The sequence below is a fragment of the Acanthopagrus latus genome, chromosome 7, assembly GCF_904848185.1.
Source record: "Acanthopagrus latus isolate v.2019 chromosome 7, fAcaLat1.1, whole genome shotgun sequence".
In the NCBI taxonomy this organism is placed as follows: domain Eukaryota; kingdom Metazoa; phylum Chordata; class Actinopteri; order Spariformes; family Sparidae; genus Acanthopagrus; species Acanthopagrus latus.
The window spans coordinates 30,537,560-30,558,475 of NC_051045.1; the positions used below are offsets into that span (position 1 = coordinate 30,537,560).

The 20,916-nt window shown below is 40.1% G+C and overlaps 1 protein-coding gene across 1 annotated transcript; it reads right to left on the reverse strand.

The window, feature by feature from the left end:
* Window positions 1-10,385: 10,385 nt before the first annotated feature.
* On the reverse strand, window positions 10,386-19,991 carry gata5 (GATA binding protein 5). The gene is made up of 6 exons (XM_037105346.1): window positions 18,579-19,991; window positions 16,528-16,697; window positions 13,608-13,736; window positions 13,201-13,285; window positions 12,528-12,655; window positions 10,386-11,893 (listed from the first exon to the last, which is right to left on the reverse strand). Exons 1-6 carry the CDS (start codon window positions 19,096-19,098, stop codon window positions 11,774-11,776), a joined length of 1,152 nt encoding a protein of 383 aa, XP_036961241.1. The 5' UTR covers window positions 19,099-19,991; the 3' UTR covers window positions 10,386-11,773.
* Window positions 19,992-20,916: the final 925 nt, after the last annotated feature.

Here is a 20,916-nt window from a genome sequence, read left to right on the forward strand (position 1 = left end):
GCCTTTTAGAGTCACAGGGTAGCCAAGTCCTGATTGGCTGGCTGCATGCAGATTAATATGTAAATATGTCTGTGTGACTGGAGGAGAGGTATAGCCATACAGTCCATTAGAGTGCTGAGCACATGTAAAATAAGACTGTACATTTTTCTTGGCTGGTCAGATTGGCACTACATAACAGGAACTGGAACTCTCCAGTTTCATATGGCTGATACTGTCATTTATGACAAACTTTAATCCAACCGAGTGCCTTGAACATAATAACATTGCATATTGTGCATGAGTAAGAACAATGAATACAATTTATCGTAAGGGCACAATGCATATGTTAACCCTCTGATCCAAGTGCAGAGTCAGGGTGGTGTGGATGCTGCGTCACAGGATCCAACCTGAAGCTGGAAATGGACCAACCAGAAGATCTCTTTCACTGTAGTGAGGAACAAGAGACCTGGGTGGTCTGACATTTCTCCCACTCATTCTCTCCTTGTATAGATTTATTTTCCTCTACCTGCTGTTCATTGCTCCTATAAAACTCTTACAGTTGCCTTCATTAACCTGCATGCTGTCTATTTAGCCATTATTTCAAGTGTACTGATTAAAGTAGCAAACAACACGACATAACAGTCCTTAAATCCTTAAAGCGATCACCTTTTTTTTTTTGCTACACTCCACTCTTTGTTTCAAAGCCAGTTATTCTGTTTTAGTATGCCATTGAGAGATACATAAGGTTTTCTGAAACCATTTCAAATCTAATAAACAAAATGTCAAGTGAGAGGGAAAGCAGAAAAAGCACAGATCACTTTAAAAGCACATCAAAGGCCAAAGGAAAGGAAGACATAAGGATGGGAAATGTGGCTGGATCTGGATGAGGACACACATACCTTACACAAACACACACACACACAATCACACAGGCTTAAATAAGGGTCAATGCAATGAGCATGTGAAATGCTATTCAGAAATAATTTCAATAAAGTCAATTAGTTTATTGTCAGTTCGAGCAATTTAGAAGCCTGTAATGATAATCAGAAATACCAAAAGAGGATAACATACATATGCAGATGATGTAGAGAACAAATGGAGTTGTAAAAGAAAATATGCTTTGTAAAAAGAAATGGTTCAAAGGTTACTTTGTGTTCACACCAAAACCTATAAAATCGCACCACTGGAGTCGCCTGTGTGGCAGCGACTGAAGCGACCAAAGTGACTGAAGGGGCGGGTCTTTCAAGTAGCAGTCGCGTCACGTCGCGTCGCGTCGCGTTGCGGTGTGTCGCTCCGGTGCTGCCGGTTGCTCCGGTCGCTCCTCATCACCAGCGCACACTGAAAATGAATAGCAGCTGGTTACTGTGGTCGCACAAGTTGCTTTTGGTGTGAACACACAGTTGATGTATTTGTCAGTCTTCATCACAGGTTTGAACATAAAATAAGTTGTAGTCCTTTTATGCTGCACAAGAAAAACTATCCTTTGGATGGAAATTTGAGGGTGACTTCTTGTTGGAGGTTTGTTAAGCTGTAATGATAACTTTATTTTCCCACTTATTTTTTTTTTTCTAGCTGAAACCATTGTTTGGGGAAAAAGGCTTAAATTAGCAATGATTTGATGAAAGATTTCACTCTCAGCAGAAGAGTTTGACTGAACACCGTCCAGCTTCTTCCACTAGTGTAGAAGTGAAGGGCCAGATGGATTTCTCCAAATTCCTACAACATTCCTTTAATGTGAAGACTGGGTGAATAGTGTATTTAAGATGCATACCCAGAGGAAAATGTTACTGCTCAAAGCTTGCTCCTTTATGGCTATGGAGCTCAATGAGAGTTCTCATTTCAGTACTTTTTCCAGCACTGGGGAGACATTCTGAAACTTCACTGAGAGCTTGAGGAGATCTCCTTTGAAACTTACAGGGAGCCCAAGTTGAGATTTTCTGCTCCTGTTTCTCAGGAGGAAACAATTGAGAAACAGGATAAATCAGCCACAGCCTCACTTTGGTCTCACATAGATCTCATAGTTGTCTTGGAGAAATGGATGAGACAATATTGAGAACTCTTTTCCAGTTTTCATTTCCTCTGGGTAAGGACACATCAGGGAGGATGGACCTACTCAGCCACACTTGAATTGAATTTATTTGAATTTATTCATTCAGGATAGCTGCTTGAGATGAATCATCTCATTTTCGAGGGGGTCCTTCTACAAAATGATACATACAGTACAAAGCCAACACAAAACAACAACAACAAAAAAAGAATAACAGTGAAACACATTACAGGACTTATACATGCACACACACACACACACACACACACACACACACACACACACACACACACACACACACACACACACACACACACACACACACACAGACAAGGCTCTCCAAACCCCAGCTAATCCACTGACAGCCAAATCTCAATTTAGTAATCAATTTAGTAGTATCCATGCTCACAAGTGAGAAAAAGAAAGCTAGCGGAATATCAGTTTATACAATATATTAGATACAACAATAATATGAATGAAAATAAGAATAAAAAGAAAAAAATAAACAAATAAAAACAAGAACAAACAAAAACTCAGAAACTAGAACAAGGAGTTTGCAAATGGGTTAGAAGTGATGCTTTGAAGAGAAGCAGCAGACCTAAGCTGGCATAGGAGATTGTTCCAATCAGACGGAGCTTTGATCTGGAATGAACGATGACCAAATTCTTTTAATATTCTAGATGTGCAGAAAAAGAGTTGATCAGTGTGTCTCAGGTTGTGTACTGTAAGGAATTAGAAATAGTTTTAAGTATGAAGGAAGATTAAAGTGAATGCATTTAAAAATGAATAATGACAAGTGAAAAAATCTTCTGGCTTGTGTTGTTAACCACAAGAGATTCAGTCCACTCCGATTCAGAGATTCATAAAGATTACAGTGATGAGTTTTGTGAGAACAGTGGTCGTCAAGAAGTTAGGTCGAAAGCCGGATTGGTGAGGAGATAAAATATTGTATTCATTGAGATAGTTGGATAATTGGTTAAAAATAAGTTTTTCAAATATTTTTGCAAGACTATTGATGATTGAGATGGGTCTATAGTTGTTAATATCTTGGAGGTCACCACCCTTATGTAGAGGGGTTACTCTGGCACATTTCCAAGATGAGGGAGTTGCACAGGTAATCAGAGATAGATTAAATAGATCAGCCAAGGGAATGATAAGACATGAGAAGCCAGTTTAAAGAATTTAATCTCCAGTCCATCTAGACCACAACTGCTCCCAGAGCTCAAAGGGATAGTTTGTGTTTTTTGAAGTAGGGTCATATAAAGTACATATCTGTAGTCGATCTGTTCTCTACAGTAATCACTGATCAGCACAGCCTCAGTTTGGAGAAGCAGAGAGCCGCTCCAGCCCAGACGCTCAGCTTTGTACTGCAGTGAACAGAGTCCAGAGAAAAAGAGAAATAAACCACCTAAAACAAGGCTCACCTTAAAAAATCTATAACAGTTCAAGTGTACATTGTATAGAGAAAATTCACACCGCTTTACATCACCGTCAGACCGCCCTTTATTTTGGCACTACATTTTCTCAACCATTGAACCTCTGTATCCCTACGCATTAGTGCAACTGGGCAACAGGTGATCTGTGAGCAGCAAAATACAGTGCGAGGCTCAGCTGCCAGACCAGAGGTTTACTTTCGATAAAAACTTAACTTAACAGACCATCAATTGACGCGTTGACAACTGCAAAGGAACAACTTGAACAGATGTAGAAGGTGAAGACCAAAAAGGTCCCAGTGGTAACAGGAGCATTGGGAGCTGTGCCCTCAAACTGGGAGAGAAGCTCCAGCAGTTTCCAGGTGCAACATCAGGGCAGAACCCTCAAATTCAAGCTTGAGAAAAAAGCCAAAAAAGACATACACCAACTCCCCACATGGGGCTGAGAGGGAGGTTTAGCAATGATTACATATTCATAATACACCAATAATAACATATACATTTAAATAATTGTGTAAATCTATCACTATGAATTGGCTGTGGGACAAAAGCCCCTCTCCTCTGATTGGCTATGGAATAAGTTGATCTCACCCATGGCCGTAACCACGCATTCTTTGTGGCCTCATTCTTAAGAGCTGTGAAACATCACTCTGCTTTCTGAATAAACACAAAACACTTTTACCAGCTGTGTGTCGTCACCAGAGCATGCTGGGTTAGGACCCTGGCTAGAGGGGAAGAACAGCACAAAGAGTCGGTAATGCACAGAGCTTCATTCTGGATCTTATAATCGCTTTGTGTTATATTAGTTTGAACCGGGACAACTGTCGGTTTTGTATTAGTTTCTCCCGGAGACTTGGTGTTGTTATTAGTTTGTTATTAGTTTGTATGGCTCGGAGGGGAACTTGTAAAGACCTCGGAGGTCGGAGGTGTCGAAGTTGGTAAAATTAACAACAATTTGACATTTTGTAACAGCCTGTTTGGCGTAGTAATACTGATCATTCTGTATAAAACATATGAACATGAAATGGAACTGTCAATTCTCTGGACAAATTTAACCTCCTCAACAAAGTCTGGTTAATGTCCGGTCCAACAGATTAGGACATTTGTTTCACATACAGCTCCTGCAGATCAGAATAGCAGTGCATGTGTGAAAAGGGCTACACTACTGTACATTGTACACTTTTATTTATGCACATACTATATAGCTAAAGAAAAAAAACTACTAACACAAGCAGAAAAATCAATGTTTCACATTAAAATGATCACCAAGTCAGTCATTGTTCTTCTGGTAATATAATGGTATCTGGTCACAGTGTAGGCAGCACAGAGACACAGGGAGAGGGAGAGGCACGGTGAGAGCAGTGGTTGGGCAGGGACATGCTCTGGGGATACAGATGATCAGGTGAGAAATTTGAACTTAGACAGTTTGATAACATTAGTTTTAACCTAGACCAAAAAAAAAAAATTAGGGCAAAGGGCTCTCATCTGGATCCCCCCCAATATCATTACCATGGTTATGCCCTTGATCTCACTATAGACTGAATGCACAGATAGTTTTGCACCACATATCTCAGTGGAGGGCGCAATTCATGATTTATAGTTAAAGGAAACAGAATCTGCGAACCGTGGGGAAGATTTGTGCACTTGTACTTATCAAACTGTGTTTGTGTTTTAGCACAACACTTCAGAATCGCTTGTTGACATGACACAAGAGCAGTCTCTTAAAGTTTTAATCAGACAGCTGGTTCCATTTGGCACTAAAACGCTGCTCACATGCTACATTGGCTGGGACACCAGTGTTGAACTTCACAAACACTTTGGATATTTTGGGTAGAGATCTGAAAGCATTTTGTGGAGACTCATTGGGTGATTTCTTGGAAGTCAAAAATTTTGTTGTTTTCGGCTTGCAGAGCTCACATGTGAACAAGTAGGCCGTGTCTGTAGATGCATCTATATCCAAAATATACATGCTCAAATATGGCCAAGGTTGGGCTGGTGCATTTAGGGGCACACCGGGGGTAGTGGGAGGGTTGTCTGTGACGTACTTGTGCCATATGAGCTCTGCCTTCCTTGGCACAAAGACCCGCCCACTCTGTGAAGCATTTGAGTGCCGCCAGGGCGAGCCAATCAGAGGCAGTGTTGGCTTAGCATGTCATGACATGTTTCATGCCTTTTTTAAAAGACAAATAAAATAGAATTTATATTATATAGGTCTTTTTTTAATAAAAAGATGTTTCATGTTGTTGGCCAAAGTTGTAGTTTGTAAATTGAGTAGTGAAACTACAAAAAATGACCCAGAAAGTAGGCATTATTTGCAACCACCTGTTCGCCCTGATTCAATCACCTGTGAAATCTATATAGGCAAGCCTAACCAGTTCTCTCCACTTCATCCCAAGTCCTTATAACCATCCCACCCCCAGACCCTCTCATTCTCCACTATCCGCTCACAGAATCGGCAGCAGTCCAGCCTTTGACGTTGACATCCAACGGCAAGAAGATCCTCCAGGTCAGTAACCCAGGCCATTCCAGCACAGGAACCACGGGGGGATGATGAAACCACACCAACCAAGACGTGCGCTCATCGAGACATACCCTCATACTGAGTCTCAACCTCCTGGTTCCTAGACGGTCCAGCCAATCTGCACCCCACTCACACCCCCTCTTCATTTACCAACCTCGACCCCTCCCCTTCTACATCCAACCTCGACCCCCCAAACCCTCTGCAAATATTCTACCAATTCAAATAAACTATCTTAAGGTTAAATTGTGACGTGGTCTTGTTAGTGAACAGTCAGTCAAATTTGTTACCTTCTCTAACACCACCTAGATATGATAAGGTCACAGGTCCGTTGGTGATTGGTGTCTGATGCTACAGGTAAATTACATCAAACCACAGCAGTGATGGCGCTTGGTGTTTGATGGCACTACCTATAATTTGTGCTCAATCCTCAGCAGCACTTTATTAATGGCCACAAGGTGGCGCTGTTGGTACAATGCTGTGATATGTCATGCACATGCTAATTGAGAATCTTCTTCAAGGCAATAGAATTGCAGAAATATTAAGTTATATTGCGACTGCCCCTTGAGGATAGATATGTATGAAATTCGACACACACTTTGACACACACTGTAAGATAAACATTACAAAACTTTTGGTTGTGCATATTTTATTGCTTGATGGTCAGTGTTTCAAGAGTGTAACAATGTCTCTAACAACTAGATTTTCCCTCATCTTCTGTCCCTCATCTCAGGGCAATAGAGAGTGGATAGAAAAAAGAGGAAGGGGTTTGGTGAACAGAGAGGGATGGTCTGTGGGGGCTGAGTAAACCTGGACTTGACCCCTGCTTTCTGGGCCCCAAGAAGGATTATCTCCGCCCTGGGCCAATGATGGATTGAGATAGGCACATAAACATGTGCGCACGCACACGCACACACACACACACACACACACACACACACACACACACACACACACACTAAAAAAAGATAGAAGTTAAAAAAGATAATGCATTTTGACTAAAAATTTGTGAGTATTCCTCGACTAAAATCATACTACAACTGTGAGGTATATAAATAACTCAAATGTGGCTAAATCTAATACTCATTTTCATTGGAAGATTAAGACTGAATCTAGGTATAGCTATGTAGTACTTTATAGGTCAGACATAAGGACCTTGGGACCTTTGTTTTGAAATCTGGCCATTTAAAAATCAGTTTAAAGGCCTGGTTTACAGGACTGGCTAATCACAGCTTGCATGTATTACATTTTAAAAGCTGAAATCTATTGATTGAATTTAAAAAAATATATATTAAAACCATTATTTGCATTCGCCTTTTGATTTGTAATATTATTCTGAGGTGCAGTAACATTATCCTATTAGTAACATAAACCTATTATCATAGGTAGTAATAATTATAGTTAGAATAGTCATTTTAGAAATAGTAGTAATATATTAATATTAATGTAACTATCGGTATTACATTACAGTACAATCTAATAAAATGCAGTAGAAATAAAACACATTACGAATAGACATTACCTTGCTTTATAGTACAATTACAGCAGAAGACTCTTTATTTATAACATACTCCATCACACAACATTGTCATTCACTGGTTCTCTGCATTTAAGCCATCCTGAGCTGTCATATAGGCACCTGCCAACTGGGGACTAAAAACCAGTAAAAGCAACTGCTTTGGTCAAGTGCACTGATGAGAACATGCGGACTCCACACAGAAAGGTCCTGCCCTAGGATTCAAACCCAGCACCCTCTTGCTCTGAGGCCAAACTGCAAAACACTGCACAGCAACTTGCTGTAAATATATAAGAAAATCGTTTACCCCCCCTCTTCCTGTAACCTTTGGTTCTCAAGGAAACAATCAAACTCATGGTCACTGTAGTGATCATTGTTGGGGTGTCTCCTGCTAATCCATTACCCCATTGTTTTCTTTCTTATTTTAGACCTCAGCCTGCCTCTGCTGTTACTGTCTTTTGCGTTTTTTTCTTCCTAAAAACTTACTAAAAACAGAGTAAGTCTGTCAACAGACCCAGCCTGGGTTGACAGCTAGTACTATCAGAAAATTGGGTGATTAATCATCTCCACTCAAAGTAAAAAATTACAGAGTACTAGGGATGGGAATCGCACACTGCCCAGTGAATTGATTCCTTAAAACCGTTAGCATGCCTGTTTAACAAATCTGCTTATCGGTTCTGCTCATTGCAAATGCATCATGACATCACACACACACTGCATTGTTTTGGTTCAGAATGCAGCAAATATGGCATCGAGGCAGAAGCACTCTAAAGTTTGGTTATATTTCATGCAAAAAGACGGTCACTTGCAACACTTGTAAAGTTTCCATTTCGTCAAAAAGAGGGAACCACCTTAAATATGCAGAAACATTTTGCCACACAACATGCAAATCATTTGCAGGACTGTCACGTCTTTGATACACTGCTAGCGACACAAGTGAGTCAAGCAGCAACGGAGCAAACAGGACGCCATCTGTTATTAAGTGAAATAAGAACAGGAAAAGTCATTCAGAAAGAATCAATGAGAAAATGAGAAACCTGAAACTGCTTCTTGAGGAAACTGGTTTAGTCTGTTCGGGATGGAGGCTGCAACATACAGACATTGGATTTTTGTCCAGTGAGCATCATGTTGCCTTCCAATCAGGGTCTTACTGTCAGAAACACATGATCAAGTGATGCACACAGGTATGAGAAACACTTTAATGCAAATAAGAGACAAGTACTAGATTCCTGGAGCCTGACAAATGGTAATGGGAATCAATACAGCTTGCTCTATTTGCAAGAGATTCAGAGTAAATGCCATGCAGCAGGTAACAGCAGGGTGCAATCAATAATACATTTTAATTTCTTAACTGTTGTGTAAATTAATTGTGTAAATTATTGTAAATTATCATAAAATCACAGCACATAAATTGCAAAAAAAAAAGTTGCAAAATGCAGATGTTTTAAGTGGTTGACAAGCTGAAGTCTCAAATATTATTAGAATATTGCAAAAACATCAAGTGATGTTAAAGTTTTCAACCTAGAGAGCTGGCTCAAAAACAGTATTTAAAAATAGTATCCATTTCATAATTAAATGTGCTGTATTCCCTAGAGTAAGAGAGAGAAGGGGCGAGGAGGGGGACAGTGCTCATGTGGATAAGAGAGAGAGACTCTCAAGGTAAAAAGGCTCCTCAGTCAACAGCAGCCTCTCCTGATCCATGGGCAGGTCGTCAGCTGGTGTGGTGGCTGGGCCAGGCAGGACGATGATGGCCACTGCAAGAGTGGGAGCTCAGTTGGTCACACTTGGTGTTTTTAGACAATTCATCATTTTACTGAGCGTCTTGTGCTTCCATCTCAACCTCCCAATGTTCAGGCTCAAACACCCACTTTACTCCTATGTCTGTCAGACTAAAATGTATGTATCTGAATCTTGACATTGCACTGCAACAGGCCTCTCCCACCAACAGATAAGATGACAACATCTTTGCCAACAATCATAAAGCTGGGCAGTGCTGTTGACGCACTGGTGCCTGGGTGTCGCCATGGTGGCCGTAAAGCAGCAGCCTTGTTGCTGACAGACCTCTTTGACAGAGCAGCTTACTTGGACCTGGTCGTCATAAAGCCATGTTGGAACACAACCTTTGGTCGACACTGTAAGCTTAAGCAACCAGCAGGAGAACACACCCCTCCTTGTACACACACACACATATGAATTCACATATGACTGAGTGCATTGGAGCACAAGTCAGTGTGAGCAAATACATATTTACTAAATAGAAATGCAAATGCACAAACTTTGCTTCAGGAAGCCCCAAAGACTATGCAGTGATCCTAAACAGAAAATACATAATGTAATTGTAAATGTTAGGTGATATGGTCCTCTGAATATACTGGTACAGGAATTAATGACATTAACGGTAAAAAGAAAAATGAAAAAACATGTTGGTCTATTATCTGACTTTAGCAGTTAATGGTGAGTACATGTTAAGCTCAGCTAACTCAATAAAATGAGTGAGGATTTAACAAATAAACCAGCCATTGCTAGTATGACACTGAAATGTACAATAGGCCTAACCAGAAATCTGCCCATCAAGTTCAGTCACTTGTTACCTTGTGTTGCTATTGAGAATGGATGCAAACTAATTTGAAAGTGAACAATAAAGTTCAAATAGCTAATGGACACGTGTGTGTGAATGGTTGAAACCATTAAAATAATAAATAATGTATGAACTGTTAAAATCGTAATCTCTGCTCTACTAAACCTGCTCTACCTCTTGAGCCAATGCAGCCCCTAAAAAATAGCTGGTTAGTCATAAGTAACGGCTAAATGAAAGAAAGCAAAAGGCAGAAGAAGGTTGGCCACAGCAAGATATAGTAATACAAACATGACCATAGTGGTCTAACCAAAAACATCTAGTTACAGGATACTTGTGACAATATTTTCTTTAATATATACGAACAGTGTTAAATATCATTTGTTTTAGAATCCATTTGTAAGAGCATATTTACCCCAAGGAGTAAAAATCATCATGTCAAGAGCAATGAAGAATTTGTAAGATTCACTTGAAAACCAAACAAACTAATTGAATGAGATTACATTTATTACTCAAATTCTCAAAAAAGTACAATTTCTAAAGAACGTGAAAAACAGAAGAAACAGAAAGAAAATTATATTATTATACAACATTATATAATAAAAATCCCTTGCATATTGAAAAAAAATCAGATGCAAACTAAATGTTATTATGTTTAGAATAATTTCAGGGTTAGGGATGGCGTTAAGGGTTCTCTCTTGTCTGCAATATTTAACATGAAAAATAGCTATTGCACGTCATTGTCATTTTTTATTAATTTATTTATTTAATGAATAGACCTCTGATATGTTATCATGATGTCAGAATAAAACAGCTGCTCCTGGGTTTCAAATGAATTGCAGAAGATGCAGTTTGTTTAGAGACCTCCCAAAACAACATTCTAGCACCAGCAATGATTGGCTGGGTTTAGTGTCCACCATGACTTTTAACTGTCCTTATCTCAACATAAATAATGTGACTATATAAGTTAATCATCTACATGTTGGTAATGACACATTATCAACAACCATGGAAAGGTATATTCTTTTAATTTCCCTCTAGTCTTTCTGAGATGACAAGAACATGCCTGAACTGTTCTTACTGTATTCTTGGAAACACCAGAGAAAGCAGTGAGGCTGACAAACACCAGTGACAGCCACAGAATCTTCAGATATAAAAACAGTCATCAGATATAAAGTCATGTCTTTTTACATTTCATCTGATTGATTTTGCATTGGTGCAGCCCTTTTAGTGCAGTGTTTATCTGAAAACAGAATGTTCCTATAGTCATAGGTAGTTCCTGTTGTATGGCTTGTTAAATGGGAGTTTGGGAGTCAGCCAAGGTCAGTGCTAAGTCCTGGTTCAATTGTATTATATACCCTGGCTGAACTGTCAAGACAATGTTGTGTGGATAACAGGTATCATTCTGTAAAACTGCAGTCCAGGTACCCTGTGTCCTTGTGAGGCTAAAGTATGTACCAGGTAGGCTGCAGTATATGGAGCCTGTAAGTTACAGAGCCAACGAAGGCAAGTGGATAAGATGCCCTTGGGTTGACACAGCCTGAACACATATCAGACAGTGAATAAGCCCCAGTTTAATGTTTATGCATCACTTTTCTCCACTGCTCCAGTGACATGAGGAATAATTGCAGGATGTTGAGATGGCCACAACAAAGGCAAAACGGATTTTCTGGTGTCAATATCTTGTCTTGCTGGTCAAGGCTGCTCATGCTTGAGAAAGAGCACACCACGAGTTCTGTGAGGCCATGGAGGTAGGGGTAAAGGAATAATCCTCATATTTAACGTCCACAACTCTTGATCTGTTGCTCTCTAACTGTGAACCTGTCTGCAGAGAGGAAATAGACATTTCAAATTGAGCAAGGATTAGTATAGGATTATTACAACATATTCAAAAACATTACTTAAGGGCACATACCAATTTACAAATGAAAGTCAAATTACTCATTATGAGAAGAACTGCTAGGGCTGTGAATACAGCTGTATAATGGCTTACATGGTTCTGGAGGGAGCTTTTTGAAGTCTGAACTAAAATGGTCCACAAAATAAGAATAGTGAGCTAGTAGTGATGAGACAGAGCTAATGATATGATGATATTGCTTTAAAAGTAAATAATTAAGTAACTAGTGAAAGCCCCCCCAGTAGGCTAACTGTTAATGAAATGCAGTGCCGTTAAATCCTGAGAACACAATGCTAGGGAGGTTTAAACTGCTTAGTACAGAGAAAATAAAAAGTACCCAATACTACAACTTCCCTGGTTAACTACATTGTTTGTAGTTAGCTCTACAGTTACAGTAGTTCAATGACAAACCCACGAGTTACTAGCAGTCACTAAGCTTCTCAAACCATATCTTTTACCAGACCAGTGTTAGAAAGCTGCTTTAAGGGTGTGAAATACGAAATCCCTCATGTTCCCATTAAAATGATACATGATAAATGACCTGTATAGAAAGGTGGTTTACCTGAGTGGCAGATGTGCCAGTCTGTCCTGCATAGGGTGAAGGGGCCGTGTTAGGTTCACTCTTAATGGTGGAGGTATGTTCTGAGACTGAGAGCGATGTTGGGGAGCTGGTGTTAGATTTGATGGAACCTAAATAATCACCAGGACAGTTAAATTAGTCTTTTAATTGAAAATAACAACTATTACAACCTGTTCTCACTCCCGACACATCAAATACAGCAGCCTAGTCAGTGGCCTTTTGCTACTAAGTTCAACGTCATAGTTACACTCCTAGTGTGACTTGATGAAGCGCCCCTCTACTGCAGTAAGACCAAGCCTTGGAACTCCACAGACAGCAGTTTCGTGCTCTGTTTTATACTTTTCTTTGAATCTGGCATGAAAACACACTGATAATCTATTATATACGATATGAATGATACATATATATTTTGCATGATTAAAATGATCTCATTCTGATAAATAATCAATAAAATATTAATCTTGTGATCTGCAACTTTAATTTCCCTCCCTGCATTTCTTCTTGAGTTCATATCAAAATCTACCCATCTGCTGTATCTATTAAAATAGTATTACCGCTGTATTTGTATTTATTTTACTTTATTTTGTACATATTATATTGCACATATTTGTGAATTAAGTCAAAACAAGGACGAGCAGAGCGTCTGTTTCCCTACCTGTTGATGTTTTATTCTTGTGTGTCTTGGGTTTGCGCTTCCTGGTCTGAATGCACTCTTTCTTCATGGCCAGAGGTCTGGGCACCTGTAGGGAGTAGTAGCAACACACATTAGCTTAACGCACTTCCCAGTCAATGACACCACAGAGGCGTCAGTGTCATGACAACCCATTCAAGGTCCCCTGCCACAGAGCTGCTCTGCTAACAATGACCCCATTGCCCTTGGAGCTGTTCTACACTGTGCAAATGATAAACTGTCCCTGCTACAGCAGAAGTTTCCAATAAGAGCAGCTTTACACACAGGTTGGTAGGGAAGGATACAAGAAGACTTAGCTTGAACAGGACACATATAGCCAAAATAAAGCAACAGGGCAGATTTAAATAGGTGGACCCAATGGTGTGTCCTACCCCATGCAGCTTCATGTAGAGGCCACAGGCATTACACACAGGTTCTCCATCAGCATTGCGTCTCCACAGTGTGGTGGTGCTGGTTCGGCAGTTAGTGCAGGAAAGGCCAGTCCGGCGAGATGTGGTCTGCTGCAGGTATAGAGAGGAAAAATAAAATTGAAATGAAAATATTTTTCACTTGTGCTGGCCTTAACCCAAATGAGAAATCCTCGCGCTGTCACAAATAGCACACATCTTTTGTGTCCTTGGACTACAGTTTTAGACAATTGAGTTGAAATGTTTCCTTAACTTTTAGAATGAATTGCAGGATGTCAGGATGTGGTTTAGTAAAACAATGATGAATTATATCTTCACATACACATTCCCAGGGTTCTAATAACTCATTAGTTGGACAGCCTCTAAAGATAACATAACACATTTTTCTTTCTCATGCCGTGATGTCAGCTTGGTGGAGGTAATGCTACACACAAAAGTAGAGAGTCACGTTGCTTTGGAAAAATGCTAAATTACAGCCTGTCCAAGGACAAGGTTGCTGCAGGACAAATAAAAACAGAATACAGCCCAGTGGTGGAAAGAAACTTTTGGGTAACTCACAGCCGCAGCTGCTCTGTAGAGGCATGTTCCTGGGAAATACATCGCCATGAAGCCTTGACACCATTTTCTAAATGCTGACGAACCCAAATTAAGCTTATTCCTGCTTTGAAATCAGTGGTAGCATATGTTAAATCCACAGAATATATAACACATGTGGATTTTGAATTGTTAATTAACTTAGGCACAAAATGTTTGACTTACTTGTGGTTTATTATCAATTTGCAGTGATAATATAATTCAGATTTGTATTTCAGTTTAAAATATACTTCAGTGTAAACATACCCCATTAAAAGTAAAAGTCCAGAACTCAAAATTCTACTCAAGTAAAGACGTTTTATCATTAAAATATACTTGAGTATTAGGCTAGTACTTTGCATTACAGCTGGCTAATATCAGGGTTATTGTGGTGTAACAGTTTGAGAATAAAGAGGGAATTAGTAATACCATATAAGTATTGAGACAAAAAACAGGCTTGGTATCAACAAAGGGTATGTTAGGGTAGTATTAGTATTTAGTATTACTGAATTAATGTATGTAACTGTATGTATGTCTAAACTAACTAACAGCTCACGTTGAAGAGAATTTTCCTATTATGTCACAACCTGCACATGAATTGGGATGCTGGAAAGGAAAAGAAGAAGAGGTAGCTGGCAAGAGCTTTAGACCACACACAAAAGTAGCTTATTACACAATGTAAGTCAGCTTAGACTGCTGCTCCCAGCCTGGGAGGCTGAAGAAGCAGATGATAGCCAATAGGTAACTTCACAGCTAACATAACTAGCCAGGCTAGTATCAGTGAGGGAGTCACTAGCATCTGAGATAAGATAATGATATTGATAACAGTGAAGATATACTGCATTTGCTTATGTAGGAGAGAGAAAACACATGGATGTGTTATCATTTCCTGGGACTTTTCAAGGGCCCAACCATTTCTGTGGGCAGGCCTGCCTAGAAGTAAAGTACCTCACAGTCACTCTTGTAGTACTTGAGTAAACTGAGCGTACTTTGTCTCTTACCCCCACTGTCAATATGTAATTCACTGTCCTTAAAGCTAAAGTATATGTACTTAATAGACACCAGTTTGGCTGCACTGCTGTTTAATCTTTAATGGTATAAGGTGGGTAAATAAACAGCCTTATTTTTATTAGACCAGATAACTTTACAACTAAGCTTCTTAAAAGTCTTGGATTTAAAAATGCTGCTTTAAAAGTTGGTACAGAAGTGCTGTTAGCAAATTTAATAGACTGGCTCCCATGGAGTGGTGTATTAACATATTATTGGATTATTTTCACGGGTACATTAAGATGTATTTTAAGGCAGCATCTTAATGGTGTAGGTGGTTGGAATGGAGTTAACTGTAACATTGTCGGGTTGGTGAAAATGGTAAACTGCAAAGTAACCTGTGACATTCACTGACAGATATTTTTTCTCTAGAGGCATATAGTTGGCTATCACGAAACGTAAATGTTTGAGGAATTACAAGCACTTAATAAGCAAGACCTATAGGCCTACACGAGTGAATGTACAGGTCACCATTTATGATCTTTCATATACAGTCAGGGTCAAAAGTTTACATACGCTTGTAAAGAAAATCTATATCCTGGCAGGATTCCAGTGATTTCTACAGCTCTCATTTTTCATTCATCACTTTTGATGGATTGAATGGAACACACACATACGATCAAAAAAACATTCATTAAGTTTGCATCAAATCTGAATTTATTATAGGTCTTCTGAAAATGTGACCAAATCTGCTGGATCAAAAATATACATAAAGTAATGTGAACAATCAATTTTGGTGATTACAGAAAGTTGTGTGAATCAAATTGTCTTGAGTAGCATGACTTGCAGCATGACCTTTGTACTTTGTTCTGAATGATTATGATTGATAACTGCCAATGACTTTTCTGGGCCCATTTCAATAGGGCTTGTTTGTAACACCCATAAGACTCAGCCAAACTACAACAGGAAAGTCTGACAAGCTCAGTGTTGATCTGACAGAGCACATCACTGATTGGAATAAGTCAGATTTTTGTTACACAGCACAGTTGTGTCACTGCCATGATCAGGAAGAAAACCCAAACTATCATCTACTGCTGAGAGAAAACTGGTCAGAATGGTCAAGAGTCTGTAATCTATATTAAAGTCTTTACTGAAGACATGACTGAAGGCGTCATGAATGTTTTAGTGACAAAGCAGTATGTGTTCCACTCATTCCATCACAGAAAAATGACAGCTGTAGAAATCATAAAACTGAAGACTGCCATGACACATTTACTTTGTTAATGTGTGTAAACTGTAAGTGCTGTTCTTCTCTGTATCTTACCAGTCGTTTCTGTGGTTTGATGAGTGGCCTGTTGATGCCGTTCATCTTGTGGTAAAGACCACAGGCATTGCACAGGTAGTGCCCAGTTCCGTCCCTGCGCCACAGCGGCGTTGACATGGATCCGCAGTTGACGCATTCCCTGCCCTCAGTGGACATGTCGTCTATCAGGTCTAAAGACCGGAGAATATAATGATCATACCGAGTCAACATGTATAGAGAAAAGTCAAATACCCCATCACCTGTGAGACAGTTCCGATAAATCAATGTTTAATTCCTGTACGGAGCTATTGTGACATAAACTATAGTTTAGGTCTACTTATCTAGTAGTTATTTCTTACCTCAATTTCAAATACTCAGACACATTTTAAGTGTTTAAGATTTTCTTCCCAATGTTCAAAATGGGGCTTCGGGCTAATGGGTTCTGGTTATGGGCAAATACATAATGAATATCTGCAGAAGTCCCATGGGATCAAGATAGATCAAACCCTTTAAATGGATCAGTAGGGAGACAGACTGATGGGAATCTGGTTAAGGTGATGCTGCGCTGTGTTTTATCAGCCTGGAGCATGCAGTGGTCCCCTCCATCCATCACATCTCTGGCACACCACGGATCCCTGGCATTAATTGCCCAAATTCGGTGTCCCTTAAAGAGAGAGAGACGGGGGGACCTGAGAAAGACGCCGTCGGTCAGGATAAAGCTGTCCTAAAGCTTCCCTGTTTCCTTTGACCTCATGATGGCTCTTATTATTCCAGAACAACAAAATAAATCACAGTGTAAGTGCTGAGCTGGTGCTTTGAGACAGCCCAAAGGAAAGAACACTGTGCTAAAGTGACCATTAAAACTGATGGAAATTATATACTGTACATAAAACTCTCTCAGAATAAAGAACATAATACAGTGAGTGATATTCAGTGGCAGAACCTCGCCACTGTAGTGATACCATATTAAATTCACATGAAGAAGGCACACAAGTAGATGTAGGCCTATTTATTAGCCAAATGCCAGAGCATCAATAAAAGTTTGATAATTCAGATTGTGCAGACTGATAGCAGGTTGTGGCAACAACATACAATTCAATGTCTCTGTCTCGGTCTGTTTATATTGTATATATATATATATATATTAAAGTCACTGTGTGTTTATTGTCTTCTCCTTCTTCATCAAGACAAATTCCTTGTTGGTGTAAAATCTTTCCTGGTAATAAACCTGCTTCTGATTCTGATTTCTGATTCTGATTCAGTACCAGTGACACTGTAAATGTCTCAGGACATCCTCGGAGTTAAGTGAGAAAAAAATGACAGATAAATAAATAGGCCTATAAATAATAGTATAATTTATGGCACATGAAGTGACGAAGCAGTGTACTTGGTGTTAGGCCCATACACATTTTTGATGTAAAATTCTTAATCTTCTTAATCTCTTAATTCAACTAAAGAGACAAAAGGACAACATTTGATTAAATTGTCAATTAATAAACTCCAGGTCCTCATTTCTCAGATGCTGATCAAGGTGTCAGTGTCTCATTTACTGTGTTTTTCTCTGCATGTGTATTGAACTCTATCAGCCAAACACTGGATTGTTGCTGGAGACCTTCCCTTCTGAAGAAAGAGGTGATGACAGGATCATTTGATATGGTAAAGGCCTCTATGGCCTTCCTTGTTGTGCAGTTATGCTATTAGAACAAGGTAAAATGAAAATGCTATCAAGACATTTAATGTGAATAATAAATAGGTTTACTTCACATTTGCTGATATTTTGAGTCAGAATAATAAAACAGTTTGAAGTGATGGTAAGATCATTGCTGGTGTATGACTTGGAGCAGGCAGAAGAAAAGGCCAACATGTGAGGCCGAGTGTCCGAATGCTACAGTACATTTCACTTTAAAATAGTGCCGATGTGTTTCAAAATCCCATTCAGCGTTGAGACACCTCAGACATTTGTTCCCCTGATATCATGTTCTGTCTTTGCAATATTGTAATAAAACATTTCAAGGTTTGACTTCAGGAGTTAAAATCACGAAGGAGACTTTAGGTTTTAGACTTGTGCTCACCCAGACTGGACCTCCTCCCGCAAAGTCCTCCATGTCTTCCCGGCAGACTGATCCCTCCGCTCTCGAGGGGTCCTGGTGTCCAGGAGGACGTCGCCACATCCGGGCTCATGTACGCGTCGGGGCTGGAATAGGAACCTCCGCCCGAGCGCACCACGGGGCCTCCGTACTGATCCGCCAGAGCGCCGTTTTCGAGATCCCGAGGACTCTGATAGGTCGCGTCCCGGCCGGAGTTACTGCTGACGGCCGTGTTGTGTGAGTAGGAGAAGCCGTGCGGGAGCTGAGGGCTCTTGGTCGTAAAGGAAGAGCCCTCAGTGCCGGTCTGAGGCCAGCCGTGGTGCCCGCCGAGGCCGTGCGACTGGAGGGTCGAGTCGCAGGTCTGCAAACAGGGCAGAGTGGACAGCATGGCTGGGACTCTGGTGGTCGGGATGTAGACCGGAGAGCTGGCCGAGGGATGGATGTAAGTCCCGGTGTCATATGAGTAAGGGGACTGATTGGATGACAACGCCAGGCTCTGATACATTTTCACAAACTTTTATGTTCAGTTTTGAAAATGGAAAATATAGGAGCGTTTTTTTCCCTCTGTGCCCGTTTCAACAAATGATTTAATGAAACTCTCCTGTCAAGTAACGGATATTTTATAATAAAGACGAGACTTGAGGCCAATTAAGTCTGGCAAAATTTCAAGGACTTCCCAATTTTATGTCATATAAGCGACATGTTTTTAATTATGTGTGTTTATTTACAGATTCGAAAATTAATCTCTAGGCCGGTGTGTACAATTTATTTTATCTTACAGTCGCGCATAAAAAAAAAATCAGTCTAAAAGTTCAACGATGATCCAACAGCAACAGTCAGATTTCACCTGTCCAACACGGACTGGACTGAAATGACATGAACTAATGCTGGTCTCTGCACACTGACACAGGCGAGTAACCCCAGATATCCTGCGGCTTTGCACGTCTCATTAAATCATGTCCAAAACGGAAAAACCCAATCAAACACAGCAGACAGCGAGTTCTGTTTTACATCTATCATGCACATGTATTCTGTATCAATAGAAACCCGAATCACACTCAACTTTGACAACAGCGTCTGCTGCGTACAAGAGCAACATCACTACATTCCCGAGGGCTCTCTGTGTATTATCTCACCAGATAAGGGTGATAAAGCAGTTCGGTCCTTTGGCCGTCCAAACCTCAACAGAGGAGCGCAGGGGGACCTGTGTCACTTCACACGGACGTCTCCAAACATCGCCCTTTGTAATGCGTAAAGGCTGCGGGCACAGATCGGAGATAAGTGAAACCAAAGTGGTCTTTTTTTATCCAGGGCGACGGCAGTGTGTTTCTCCCTGTCAGGTATATCTGGATATAGTTACTGCTGCTGATAATTGCTGATAGGAATGTGCTCGTATTCGCTCCCCTGCAAGTAGATGTGAACGGGAGAAGAACACGTGACGCAGGTGGGGAGAGAGAGAAGGAGGCGGGAGGGAAGGAGGACCCCTGGGTGCTCTGAGAGACGAGGAGAGGGCCCACAGCTGCGGGATGAGAGCTACACAGGAAGGCTTCCACAAACCTGTATTCATCTTTATCTGGGGGTTTAAAGTCTCTGTTGTAATAGAAAGAAGCCATGTTGGCTTTACCCTCCAAAAATGACCCAAAGCTGTTTTTAACAGCAGAGAACACACCGTAAATGTTGGTTTTTCAACTTCAAATGTTATTACTTTTCCTAAAGTGACCCCAGCATTAGAAAAAGGGAAATATTGCCTTTATTCACACACACACACACACACACACACACACACACACACACACACACACACACACACACACACACACACACACACACACACACACACTAACAGTTAGCCACATTTGACTATTGGAAGTGCCCTCAGTAAATTACATTCAAAATGACTTTCTGCGCATTTGTGATTCTTATTTTCTTGGACTATACGAGTACTATTTCTTGGTTAAAAAATATTGTTTAATAAATAATTATAATAATAATAATAATAATAATAATAATAATACATTAGTAAAGAAAACATATATGACAGCTGTGTTGAAATAGAAATGCAGAATATCTTTCTGCACTGATACTGACACAGTTTCTGCTGAATGGCGGGTTGTTTCTTCGTGCAAAATAGATTTGGCATTTTAAAAAGAAATGAAATTGCTTTATTTTATCTCTTCAGTGAGGGTGGGTCACTGTTGATCTGGAGGACAAGGGGTGCACTCAGAATGTGAAGACAGCAGGAGGGTTAACTTCATACTGGATTTATGGGTTTTGTAGATTACATGCATGAAATGACTATTTAGTGGACTGGCTTCTGGCTTTT

Bases quoted from the DNA above. Each gene is read 5' to 3' on its own strand.
- gata5 (XM_037105346.1), bottom strand. From the start codon at position 19,098: ATGTATCAGAGCCTGGCGTTGTCATCCAATCAGTCCCCTTACTCATAT. The intron at 13,286-13,607 runs GTAGGACACACC...TACTCCCTACAG, and splicing joins TCTACATGAAGCTGCATGGG to GTGCCCAGACCTCTGGCCAT. The intron at 11,894-12,527 runs GTAAACCACCTT...TCCTCTCTGCAG, and splicing joins CTGGCACATCTGCCACTCAG to ACAGGTTCACAGTTAGAGAG.